This window comes from Oryctolagus cuniculus, chromosome 11, assembly GCF_964237555.1.
Source record: "Oryctolagus cuniculus chromosome 11, mOryCun1.1, whole genome shotgun sequence".
Taxonomy (NCBI): Eukaryota; Metazoa; Chordata; class Mammalia; order Lagomorpha; family Leporidae; genus Oryctolagus; species Oryctolagus cuniculus.
The window spans coordinates 97835067-97848339 of NC_091442.1; the positions used below are offsets into that span (position 1 = coordinate 97835067).

Genomic DNA, 13273 nt, shown 5'->3' on the forward strand with positions numbered 1-13273 from the left:
CTAACAGAAACCAAAAACGAGTTGGTATAGCCATCCTAATATCGGACAAAATAGACTTTAACACAAAAACTGTTAAAGTAGACAAAGAAGAAAACCATGCAATGATTAAGGGATCAATTCAACAGGAAGATGTGACTGTGTTAAACGTATATGCACTTAATTACAGGGCACCTGGCTATTCAAAAGAAATGTTAACGGATCTAAAGGGAGACACAGACCTCAGTACAATAGCAGTGGGGGATTTCAATACTCCATTTTCAGCAATGAACAGATCAACCAGAAAGAAAACCAGCAAGGAAACAACAGTTAATTGACACTATGGATCAAATGGACCGAAAGGACATTTACAGAACCTTTCATTCTACAGCTGCAGAATAGACATTCTTCTCACCAGTGCGTGAACTTCCTCTAGGAATGACCACAGGCCAGACCATAAAGCAAGCTCAGCAAATTAAAAAAAAAAAAAAAACTCAAAATCATACTATGCATCATTTCTGACCACAACAGAATGAAGCTGGAAATCTTTCCTTCGAACTCTCGGGCACTGTTTATATATCTATTACAATATTCGTTTTTTTTTCTCTTCTTTCAAGTTATTTGTGATCTGACTTATCTCCCTCAGTTCAGAAGCAAGCTGAACAGGACAATCTTTACTAACTTTTATGATCCTAGGGTGGTATCAGTTTGCACATAGTAGGCAATATATGTTAAGCATTTCTAATAATTGATAAGGGAAAAGCTGATGTGAAGGCAAGCAGTGTGGCCACTCTCACACCCATGCAGGGAGACGGGTCAGGCTGCAGCTACTGTGATTTCAGGCTGCCCCTGAAATTCTGGGGAGGAGGTGGGGACTGAATAGTGAGAACCGTTAGTAATTTCTACCTCTACTGGTTTTAAGATAATTTGAGCAAGTGAAAGGTATACATAATTGTGGGTTTAGAAAGCTATGAGAGGGGGAAGTGCCCCAAAGGCATGATAAACTAGAAACGTGGGTAACTCTCAACCTGAAAGGCCATTTGAATTATGGAATGAAAGGAGGGAGGGAGGGAAGGAGGAAAGAAGAAAGAAAATATATGTGTGTGTATATATATATATATATGTACATGTATATGTATATGCTCCTTGACTTTGAATTTCCTAGTTTTTGAACTCCTGTCCTTTTTTTTAAAGAATTTATTTATTGGCCGGCACCGCGTCTCACTAAGCTAATCCTCCGCCTTGCAGCGCCGGCACACCAGGTTCTAGTCCCGGTCGGGGCACCGGATTCTGTCCCGGTTGCCCCTATTCCAGGTCAGCTCTCTGCTGTGGCCAGGGAGTGCAGTGGAGGATGGCCCAAGTCCTTGGGCCCTGCACCCCATGGGAGACCAGGACGAGCACCTGGCTCCTGCCATCGGATCAGCGCGGTGCGCCGGCCGCGGCAGCCATTGGAGGGTGAACCAACGGCAAAAGGAAGACCTTTCTCTCTGTCTCTCACTGTCCACTCTGCCTGTCAAAAAAAAAAAAAAAAAAGAATTTATTTATTTAGGCCAGCGCCACAGCTCACCAGGCTAATCTTCTGCCTGTGGCGCCGGCATCCCGGGTTCTAGTCCTGGTTGGGATGCCAGATTCTGTCCCCGGTTGCTCCTCTTCCAGTCCAGCTCTCTGCTGTGGCTCGGGAGTGCAGTGGAGGATGGCCCAAGTGCTTGGGCCATGCACCTGCATGGGAGACTAGGAGGAAGCACCTGGCTCCTGGCTTCGGATCAGCACAGCTCCAGCCGTAGCAACCATTTGGGAGGTGAACCAACGAAAGGAATACCTTTCTCTCTGTGTCTCCCACTGTCTAACTCTGCCTGTCAAAAAAAAAAAATAATAATTTATTTATTCATTTGAAAGGCAGTGAAACAGAGAGAGAGAGATCAATCCACTGGTTCACACCCCAAATGGCCAGGGCTGAGTCAGGAGCTTCTTCCAGGTCTCCCACACATGGTGCAGGGGCCCAAGCCCTCGGGCCATCTTCCACTGCATCCCCAGGTCCATAAGCAGGGAGCTGGATCAGGGGTAGAGTAGCTGAGACTTGAAGTGGCTCCATTATGGGGTGATGGCACCGCAGAGCCTTGGCCTTCTATACCATGGCACCAGCCCCTGAACTCCTAAGTCTTAACACTATGACTAGAATGTCATAGTGGGCTGAACTGGGCCAAAATTTTTTAGTGTATAAACCAAGTTAGGTCAGTATTACAGGGTCATCCTTCAGAACTTTCTTTTTTTTTTTTTTTTTTAATTAATGGTTCTAATGATGACAGACTGAGGAAGAAAAAAGGCAAACGAAACGTGTGCCCCACCTGCAGGCAGTGCAAAGACGTGCCTGGAAGCAAACACGGAGTCCTGAGTGTAGTTAGACACCCACAAACTCGTGAACAGGTCTTCAAGAAGTTCATGGAGAAACTGCACTGTGAAAAGCAGCGCATGGATTTCAAAATATCTTTTAATTCCATTTCCACAAACATTTTCGTGTGTAACTGGCTGAATCATCACAGACTGCTAGGCAGCGCAAACAAAAAAATCCTACACTAATTTTCATTTTCTGGGTTTGTTATCTTTTTTAGTTGCAGGCTTTTCTTTAGTATTAATAAACCTTTTGTCTGACACAGCAGCCACAGCAGTGTGTGTTTAAGTGCCTGGAGAATGGTGGGTTACTTCCTCTTTCCTCAGTCAGAAGACCACAGTAGCAGAAAGGACACAATCCAAATTCAAGTGTATACAGTGTATATGGTCTAGAGTAGTCGGAAGCAGAGCAAAGGGAGAGTGGAGGGAGCGGGAGAGAGAGACGTGGAGGAGAAAGGTTCTTCTGTACTTGTCTTGTACCAGACAGACTTTCCCAAGCCGAAATAAAACTATACACAATTGTTTTCGTACCTAAGAGGTCTCGGGGAATATTGCAGTACACATCTTTAATCCCAAAGTATGCTGTGACCGGAAGTTGAGAACATAAACACCAATAAAAGAATGTCACTTAACAAGCAAACAAAATTAACATATTTGCAACTCAGGAAGAAAAAGCCCCAAAGAGAAATGGACAAAAGATACAAATAGATAATTCACAGAAGAGCAAACTGAAAATGCCAATGCATACATTAAGATATGTTCAACCACACTAGTAATTAGGGAATCACAAATCAGAACCAAGACATAGTATTTCCAACCTGTGACACTTGCCAAAAACCAGAAGTCTGACAGCACCCAGTGCCTAGTAGAAAGGCGGGCTTTTCACACACTTCTGACAAATGGCAACCTCAAGTAGCGCTGACAGGATGCTCAGCCACCCAGCTACTCCGTGCCTAAAACCCTTCCCACTCACACGCACGGATACATACATTGTGGCAGCACTATTTGAAACGACCTAAATACACAGCAAAATGAGAAAGGAGAACTTAATTACCAAGTATCCCATTATATGACTGCACTTAGCTCTAAAAGTGCATGGGAGGGACCAGTGCGGTGACACAGCAGGTGAGGCCACCGCCTGCAACACTGGCATCCCATATGGGCTCTGCTTCATGCCCCGGCTGCTCCACTTCCAACCCAGCTCCCTGCCAATGGCCTGGGAAAAGCAGACGAAGACAGCCCAAGTGTTTGGGCCCCTGTCACCCACATGGGAGACCTGGACGGAGTTCCAGGCTCCTGGCCCAGCCCTGGCAGTTGCAGCCATTTGGGGAGTGAATCAGTGGATGAAAGATCTGTGTGTGTGTGTGTGTGTGTATCCCTCTAACTTTGCCTTTCAAATAAACTAATTTTTAAAAAGCATGGTCAGCTACTGGTATCACATGGATAAATCCCACATCATATAATGAAAAAAGATTAAATTAGAAAATGCAAATATTTAAAGACACATACACATGTGTGTACATGTTGTGCTACACAAAGTTGGAAGACACACAGAACAGCACGCATTACCTAAGGGTCAGTGCCTGTGCAGTGCACACAAAGGGTAAACGCAGGATAGTGGCTACTTCAGGTGGACATAAAAGGACTCAGAGTTCCAACTCCGTTGTTCATTTTGCCCTAAGAGTCTTTTCTGAGGTATAATTTCTACACAGTGATATGCACAGATCATAAGTAACACAGGTCAATGAGTTCTGACCAACAAATACTCCCAAAGCAAACCACACCCTATCAAGAAAAAAACCCCATTGCTCCAGAAAGGTCCCTCTACCCCTTCCAGGTCACCCCCTCTGGCAAACACTGTTTTGATTTCTATAGCGGGAACTTAGTTTGTTTTGTTCCTGAACTTCACACCAACGGAATCCAACCATCTTCACGCTTGTATGGTGGTATACTCCTCTTTAGGCCCGGGCATGCTCTGTTTTATAAACACACCACCGTTTATCTTGGAATTCTTTTACTTTCAAGTTGTGGTGGATACATGGATGTCAGGATATTGCTTCTTATACCTTTTTATGTCATAAATATTTCCAATTTTTTAAAAAAAGTATAGGCCTCAGAGTGCTAGGGATTCTTGAGGGCGTCCACCTAAGGGTGACACAGCCGGGCTGCACAGCCTGAGTCCCGTCAACTCCACCACACACTGCATAGGCCAAGTTCATATGCACCTGCTAACTCAGCAGCTTAGTGGGAATCTGTATTTTGAACGAGCTCCCTCAGAGTCTCATGCTCACCACACGTTGTGAATCACTGTTTATAAATATATTATCTGACTCCAGAGGCTTCCACTATTATCACCTACATGCCAGTAACTCACACAGTCATTTCTTCACATACAACTATCTTCTAAGACACAGGCCTCCATAACCCTCCCCCTACAGATGACCTTTACTGAATGGCTTGCAGCTACCGCATCCCTAACATGTGCAAAACAGAAGCAACCTTCCCAAGTCCTGGCCCTGGGTGCAGCCTCTGGCACGTGTGTCTCCACTCACAGCAGCACCACGCACCCAGTTACTCCGAGCCAGAAACCTGGGAGTCAGCATTCTCGGCTCCTCCCCTCCCCGGTCCTCCACATCCTATCAGACACCAAGTCCTGCTCATTCTACTGCAAGACACCTCTTGCCCAAGATGCACCTCCAGCCCCACCCACCTCCCTCGTCCGGGCCAGCTAGATGACTGCCACAGCCCCCTAACCAGTCCTCCACCTCCAGACATCCTGCAACCGAATAAACTCTCTGAAACAAATACCAGATTTTCCAGAATCTGCCTAGAACCCCTCGATGGCTCTGCACTGTCCTCAGGACGGCTCTCAGCACGTGGCACCCAGCGCCTGATCTGGCCTCTCCCTCCTGTCCCACCCTCAACTCCTACCCCTTGCCCTTACGCAGCCAGCCAGCCACCCCGCACGTGTCTCCTAAACGTGCTGTCCACCCTACCTGGAATACCAACTTCCTCCCCCTCGCTGGCTGCCCTTTGCATCCTTTAGGCTCAACAGCTACACCTGTTCTGGAAGGCTTGTATGAACCCCTGTTCCCCCAGCAATGTGCTTTTCCCACAATCCGTGTTGAACTGTGTACTCAGAGAAACCGCAAACTCCATGAGACCACAGCCACACAGAGCCGCTCACTCACCAAGGACGCCCAGCACAGAGTAGGAGGCCACTTTTAAATATCTGCTTGAGGAGCCTCACCACCTTACTTTAGTCCACAACCAAGGGACGCCCATAAAAAGGCTGGCGCTCTTTCCTCCGACATGAACACACGCAGGACTCCAAACTCCGGAAGCTACACAGGATCTGCAGTGTTTGTATTTCATCCTCCTGCTGCTTTGGCAAACAGCAAAAGGAGCAAGAGGCGGCCGGACCCCGAGCCAGCCAGCCAGGTTTTAAAATCACCTTTCTATAAAAAGCCTCATGGGTGTTTCAAGGGTCTCACCTCAAGCACAACAGGGACACCACCCCTGAACTCTTGTTAGGATTACAACGACTGAAATGGAAGGGCTGTTGACAAAAGGAATTCAGGTCTCTATTGGGCGGGTGCTGGGGCTTCGGGTCTGCATCACAGCAGGGTGCGCGGGGCGCTGCTGGGGCAGGAGGCTGCTGTGAGTTCACCAGCGGTTTATGGTTTATCCGGAGCAGCAGCCCTCCTTCTATAATCCCCGACCTGCCATCTCATTCTTTTTTTTTTTTTTTTTTACGATTTCATAGGCTGGCGGTGAAAATGCTATGAGTCGGCGTCGCGTGAAGCGCTCGAGGCAAGGGTGCCCGTAAACACTGGCTGTCCTTCCGATCATCAAGGGCCGGAGGGCCAGAGGGGCAGACCGGGAGAAGGGATGTGGATCAGAACACAGAAGACAGGCGAAAGCAATCTGTGCTGCGACAGGAACAGCGAGTGCTCGTCTTGGAACCCAGCAGAACCTTCGGCGGCAGCCTGACCAGGCCAAGTCACGTGCTGCGTCAACAGCCAGCGCCGGCCGGGTTGAAACCCAGGCAGCTGGCTCCTCAGATCCAGTCCAGACCCATGAACCACACTGGGGAGCAGAATTCCTGGGCTGCGAAGGAGAAAACGAAGGGAAGTCAAGTCCTGAGCGGGAGGGATGAGAGGCGCAAGCAGCCAGCCGGCTCCTCTGTTTCCCTTGTGAAAGAGGAAAGGGGACAGCGTTCGCCTTATCGCGCCTGCGCAGGGATCAGAGTCCTCTGTGTCTGCAGGCACTTGGCTTTGAATCCAGGAGGCCGGCTGGACCCAAACGCTCCGGGCCAGGCTTCCACAGACTGGCAGGTCCTTCTCCACCCAGCCAGATCAAAGGGGGAATGGAGATGACAGGCAGGGAACACGATGCTGCCTGGAGCCGCAGGACAAACTGGAGAGCCGGCAGGCAGAGGAGTGGAAGCCTGGCCTGGCTCTGTAACATCCATCAAGCGGCTTAGCCTCCCGGCACCGCGCTGTCGTCTGTAACAGGACAGGAACCCCTGCCTCGGCGAGGAGAAAGCACTCTCACAGCTCCCAGGCGGCAGGCAGCCAGGCGTTCTCACGCTATAGAGGTACAAACAGCTTCAATCCCCATGTAGGCAGTTGTATTTACCTCTCTTGTGTAACACACTCACACAGCACTGAAAACGAGCCATGCGCTCCGTCAGGCATCCCACAAAGATTTCCTGATTCCATTCTATGGCAGACTGTAAGCACGGTGGCCATGGTTCCCTTCACTACACACTCCTCCCCGGGGAGTTCTCTCCCACGTGGACTCTGAACCTGGCGGTGTGACTTGCTCTGGACAATGGGACAGCAGCGAATGGGACAGAAGCACAAGCATAGGCTTGCCCTCCTGTGTGGCTCTGCAGGCACCAGAGGCCACCTCGTGAAGAGGCCTGAGCTAGTCTACTGGCACCCGAGGTCACCTGCTGGCGCAAAGGAGTCCCTTGAAGACCAAGTCACCTGTCAACCACCAGACACCCGAGCGAGGCCAGGCTAGACCGGCTTCAGAGCTGAGCACAGAAGCCTGAGTGAGCCCAGCAGAGACTGCTGGGGTGGCCCAGGCTGGAAGAGCACCCAGCAACCCACAGACTTTAAGCTAAATGAAACAGTTACTCTTAAGCCATAACTGTGGGGCTGATCTGCTACGATACAATCTTTACAACAACCCTGCCCAGTGGCTGCCATATCACCCCTCTCTGACAAAGGAGGCAACTGAGGCACAGAGCACTTATGGGACTCGCAGGATTCAGTCCCAGGCAACACGGCTACAGGTCTGGGTTCTTAACCCCTACAACTACACCGCCTCACCCAACACCAACGAAGTCTCTGCATCCCTCAGCCCAGAAATCCCCGCGTGAGTCACCACACAGAGCTGCTGGCACCCATGCAAACTTCAATACGTGCAAGACTCGACTGTAGCACTGCTGCTGGTAAAATAACAGCAACAGCCAATTCTAGTACTGTATAACCAGAGAAAGGCATGCCATACACAACCAAGAAAATAGGGTGTCACAGAGCTGTAAACAATAAACTGACTGTACAAGGGACAAAGGCAGGGTGCAGATGAGAGTACTTAGATGTTACCATTTTTATGGTAAACAATGGAGAAAAGTGAACCCATACCTGCTTGTGTGTGTGTGTGTATATATATATAGATAGATAGATATAGATTATTTCTGGAAGGCCACAAGAGATGGGTTTCATTTCAGTTACTTCTGGGAAGGAAACTAGTTGGTTGGACAACAGAATAGGAGAGCTACCTCTCATTGTCACCTTTTGAATTCTGTACTGTGTGAATGTATCACCTATTCATTTTTAACCTCAAAGGCTGTTACAAAAATGAAGAGACAACAGGTGCCCAGCACAGAGGAAGCAAGCAATACACGGTAGCTACCACGACCATTTTTTTTCCACATCTGATTTCTCTAACACAAATAATTTTTCCAAGCGACCAATATTCTGAAACTCCTGCATAGGAAAGGCCCCATTTTGTTTTCAAACAGAAAACATTAGCCAGATATGCAGAGAGGTGAAAGAAGATGCCACAGGGCTGGCTTCCAGTGCTCGGGTCTCAACCGGTGGCGAGGTACCAGACCAGGCCAGCCTCTTGTCTTCATCTGCTCAGGCTGCTACAATAAAATACCACACGCCAGGGAGCTTACAAAAAACTGAGACGGGTCTTTCAGGGTTCTGGGGCCTGGTAGTCCCAGATCAGGGGCCCAGCAGGTTCAGTGCACGATGAGGGCCTGCTTTCTGGTGCATCAGAGACAGTGCCTTCCTGCCTCCCATCAGCTCTCAGGCCCCAGCTCTCAGACCCCTTTTCTAAGGGCACTGATCCCACTCCCGACCCAAGCACTTCCCAATGGGCTCACCTCTCAAACCCTCACCATGAACTCAAGGGTTCCACTTTCAATGTATGAATGGGGGGGGGGGACACACACAATTAGATCTTTTTTAATTTTTTTTTTTTTTGACAGACAGAGTGGACAGTGAGAGAGAGAGACAGAGAGAAAGGTCTTCCATTGCCGTTGGTTCACCCTCCAATGGCTGCCATGGCAGGCACACCATGCTGATCCGAAGGCAGGAGCCAGGTGCTTCTCCTGGTCTCCCATGGGGTGCAGGGCCCAAGGACTTGGGCCATCTTCCACTGCACTCCCTGGCCACAGCAGAGAGCTGGCCTGGAAGAGGGGCAACCAGGACAGAATTCAGCGCCCCAATCGGGACTAGAACCCAGTGTGCCGGCGCCACTAGGTGGAGGATTAGCCTGTTGAGCCGCGGCACCGGCCAACTTAGATCTCTCTTGAGAGAAACCAGATCACTGGGCATTTCCCGAGCTCCTTCACAGATTCCCAGTGCACCCTCTCTTTCACTGAACAACGCGAGAGGGAACAACTGCGGCAACTCTGACCTAGCGCACTGGAGGCCTTGCCACGCATGAGCCTCAGCACGCGGCTCAATGACTGCTTCTCCGGAACCAGAAACGGTCCGGGGCAGGAACAAAGTCTGTAGTTGTCAGGGCTCTGGGGGCAGGCGAGGCTGGGTTCGCAGGCCACTCAGCTGAGAGGCCCTGCACGACACACTCAACCTTTCTGAGCTTGCTGGCTCATCTGTAGAATGGTGAGGGCAGCCAGTGTTCCACAGGACTCTCGTTACTGCGTGGGCCACAAGATAACACAGCACATGTTACTACATACGAGCCATGTGCACTGCCATCAGGCACTCCAACTGAGCCCCAGCCACCTCCTCTTCTCCTGCTCACCTCCCTTTCTCCAACAATTAGCGGCCTTACCTGTACAGAACAGGACCCCACGCCCCCTCTTCGGCCTTTCACATGAGCAAATGCAGCTGGCACTACCTCCAAAATACCTCCTCGTCTCTCTACCCGTCCTGTCACCCTGCACACGAGGGTGGTCTCCCTTTTCTACCACCACCTCCATTCCATCATCGGTTCTACAAACCAAGCCGACGAGACCTTCAAAAGAGCAAACCGAGTCACATCATTCCAGTCCTACACGTCAAATCCTCTCCATAACATTTCTATACATTTAAGCTCAAATGCTAAGTTCTTCCCTTGCCCAACAATCTCCAACCTCGCTGCCATCCACTCTCCAGCCCGCTGCACCCAGCATCTTCCATTTCTCCTCTATGGCAAGCCTGCTCATGCCGCAGAGCCCGTGCCCTGGCGCTCTCGGCCTGGGGCGCCCCTTCCTCACCCCAACTGTCACACAGCGTCTTTCCCTCGTGTAGCTCACAACTCAAATGTCGCCTCCTCCAGAATGTCTCACCTCCCCCCCAGGCTGGACAGCGTCCCTCCCCATCGCATTCTCTGCTTGATTTTCCCCATAGCACGCAGCACGATCTCTAATCATGATCTGTGTATATATTCTTGCTGCTTTACTGTCTGAGTTCCCAACTAGAACACAGCCTCCCGGAGAGCAAGGCCCTCGTCTGTCCAGAGCTTTCAGCAGTGGCTGCGGGAGCAGGTGTTCAACACGTCTTTTGGTGATGAGGGTTTAGCGTGCAGATGCCTAAGCTCTGGTCCCAGAGGTTCTGACTCGACTGGTGTGAAGCAGGGTCTCACAGCCATCCATCTCTTTTCCTCCTCAGGCAGGTGTCTGTAAACCACAACTTGACACACCCTGGTCAATTCCCTCCATCTTTTTTTAAAGATTTATTTTTTTATTTGAAAGGCAAAGTTACAGAGAGGCAGAAGCGGGGGGGGGGGGGGTCATTCATCCGCTGGTTCACTCCCCAAATGGTCACACGGCAAGAGCCAAGCCAATCTGAAGCCAGGAGCTTCTTCCGGGTCTCCCACATAGGTGCAGGGGCCCAAGGACTTGGGTCATCTTCCACTGCTTTCCCAGGCCATAGCAGAGAGCTGGATTGGAAGAGGAGCAGCCGGGGCGCAAACGGGCACCCACATGGGATGCCAGAACCACAGGTGGCGGCTTTACCTGCTACACCGCAGCACCAGCCCCAATCTCCCTCGGTCTTCAAATCCCGATTCTCCCTCTAACACCAATCTCAGACCCACACACCCACAGCTGCTTCCTTTTGTTAATCCAGGGACCCTGATGGTTAAAGGAAGCTGCTGCCCCCTGAGTTTGGAGTTGAAGCAAGTAAATTTCCTTGTACACTGCTCCACACAATGCAGAAACACCTGAGCAGGTTTGAGCTCCACTCAAAAGCCAGCCAGCCAGGTGAATTTCCATACTAGCTCGCTCACTCATGCTTGCCCTACAACGCAACTGTATCTATACAACACCCCCCCACACATACACACACACCAAGACTAATGCTGGCACCAGCAGCCACAGGCCAGCCAGAGTTTCCTGCGAAGCAACCCAACAGGTGGAGAGGTAGAATCCCTGACCGGCCCCTCAGGTGGCCAGAACCACAAGAACAGGCCAACCCCAACTCCAAGGAGAGACGTGCGTGGGCCCGGCGGGGGGGCCGTCTGCACCTTTGCCATCTCCTCCAAGCCTGGACGCTCCGGAAAACACGTACCGGGCCTGTCTTCAGCACCTAGGCTGTCCTCGGAGTTGGGCCTGCAGGGCTTCGGGAGAACCTGGCAGGAGTTCGATCCTCAGGTTGCCTCTGCACCAGATCAGCGCCGCCTCCCCCGCCCCCACCTCCCCCCTCCCGGCCGCCGCCGGAGCCTCAGCCGCTCCGCTCCCGGGGCTGCGGTCCTGGAAGGTGAGGGAACCCTGCGGTTGAACCTGCTCCTTTCCGATCCGCGAAGGGCTCACGGGGAGAGGCGAGCCACGGCCGCTCACACCTGCGGCTAAGGAAGCCGCACGCGAGGGTGCCCCACCTGCAGCCTCGGTTCCCGTCGGAGGGCGGCGCTCTGCTTGCCCGGGTGGGGGGGATTGTCCCGGGCATTTCTGGAGGCCAGGCGAGGCCACCGCCCGCCCGTCGCCCCCCAGCAGCCGGGCGAGGGGGCTGGCCCTTCCCCGCCCCGCTCACCCGACGCCCCGCAAAGTTCCGGAGGCTCCAAAGACGCGGCGAGGAGCTGAGCAACCGAGCCAGGGACCGAGTGGTCGGCGAAGGCGCCCCGCAAGGGGTTTCCTCCCCTGTACGCACCCAGGGCCTCGACGGGTCGGCGCCGCGGCGGGGACCCAGGGCCGGGGCCTCGGCCAAGTCCCCACGGTGCCCCCTCCACACCCGCGACGCCCCTCCGCACCCAGCCCGGAAGGGCGCCCCTGCCCCTTGCCCCGAGCGCACACTCACCCTCCGCATGGTGCCGGGACGGCCGGGCCGGGCGGAGTCGGCGGCGCGGGCAGCAGGCGGGCAGGCGGGCAGGCGGGCAGGCGGGCGACCGCGCACGGCCGGCCCGGGAGCTCCGCGCTGCCCCCGCCCGCACACGCGTGCGCCGCGGCCGCCGAGCAGGCGGGGCGGGGGGCGGGAGCCGGCCGCGGAGCGCGCGGAGCTCGCGGAACCCCGGCCCCGGAGCCCCGTGTGCGCGTCGCGGAGCCCCCTCCGCCGGCCGCCCGGCCCCTCTCCTCCCGGAGCGCCCTCCCGCCGCCGCCGAGGGGAGCCGAGTTCGCCCGAGGAGCTGAACTTGGGCGCCTACCCCGCGGGGGGCGGGAGGGGGACCCTCTCCGCCTGGACGGGACTTTCCTCCTGCGCAGTGCACGGCACGCAGGCCGCCGGCTCAGGTCCCTTCCCACTCTGCAGACCCTGCGAGCGCCATTTGTTCCTAAAGCTTTTGAGGAGAGTGGGGAGCCGCAACAGATCAACCAGGCTGAAAGAAACCCTCGCGGGGTAGGGTCCGCACCGCCACGCGCCCACTCCCGCCTCCACGTCAGCAACACGGGCAGCCCAGTCCTGGATGCCTGTGCGGGGAGAAGGGAACACGCATACCAAGGAGCCAGGAGTACGCGCGCTCCCAGTCCCCAAGAACAGGGGAGGGTGGGATGTAGCGTGAGAGCCTTTTTCTTGTCTGTTTCCCCCATGAATAAAGTACATTAAAGACGCACAGAATTTAAAGGCACCTGAATTCAGTGTAGGAAAAAAAAAAAATACCCCTTGTTTGCCACAGGCTCTTTTGAAAAGCACCAAGTTCGCTCGCGTTTGGCAGGTAGGCAGGAGACGCACTGCTGGGGGCCGTCTCTGCTTCTCTGGCGCCTGGCCGCAGGCTACTGTGGGGCGGTGTGGGGGAAGAGGGGGTCCCTGCTAACTGCCTGCCGCGGGCCCAGGGACACCATTCTGCCTCTCTGCTGTGGGTGGAGTGTGGACAGCCCTGGCGAGGCTGCAGTCTTACACGGAAGAAGTACCTTCGTGATCTGATGCCTAGACGCCGTTGGTGTGGATCAGCACAGATAAGCGGCGGGTACCCCATGCATTGCGAGGAAAAGGGAAACAAAGGAAGTGAA

The 13273-nt window shown here is 53.1% G+C and overlaps 1 protein-coding gene across 1 annotated transcript in view; it reads right to left on the minus strand.

The window, feature by feature from the left end:
* The window catches only part of TMCC3 (transmembrane and coiled-coil domain family 3), a 299177-nt gene extending 286928 nt beyond the window's left edge, over positions 1-12249 (minus strand). Inside the window, exon 1 of the mRNA XM_070052712.1 lies at positions 12129-12249. Coding sequence (XP_069908813.1) covers positions 12129-12137 — 9 coding nt within the window. The 5' untranslated portion in view covers positions 12138-12249. The remainder of the gene's footprint in view (positions 1-12128) is intronic.
* Between the last annotated feature and the right edge of the window lie 1024 nt (positions 12250-13273).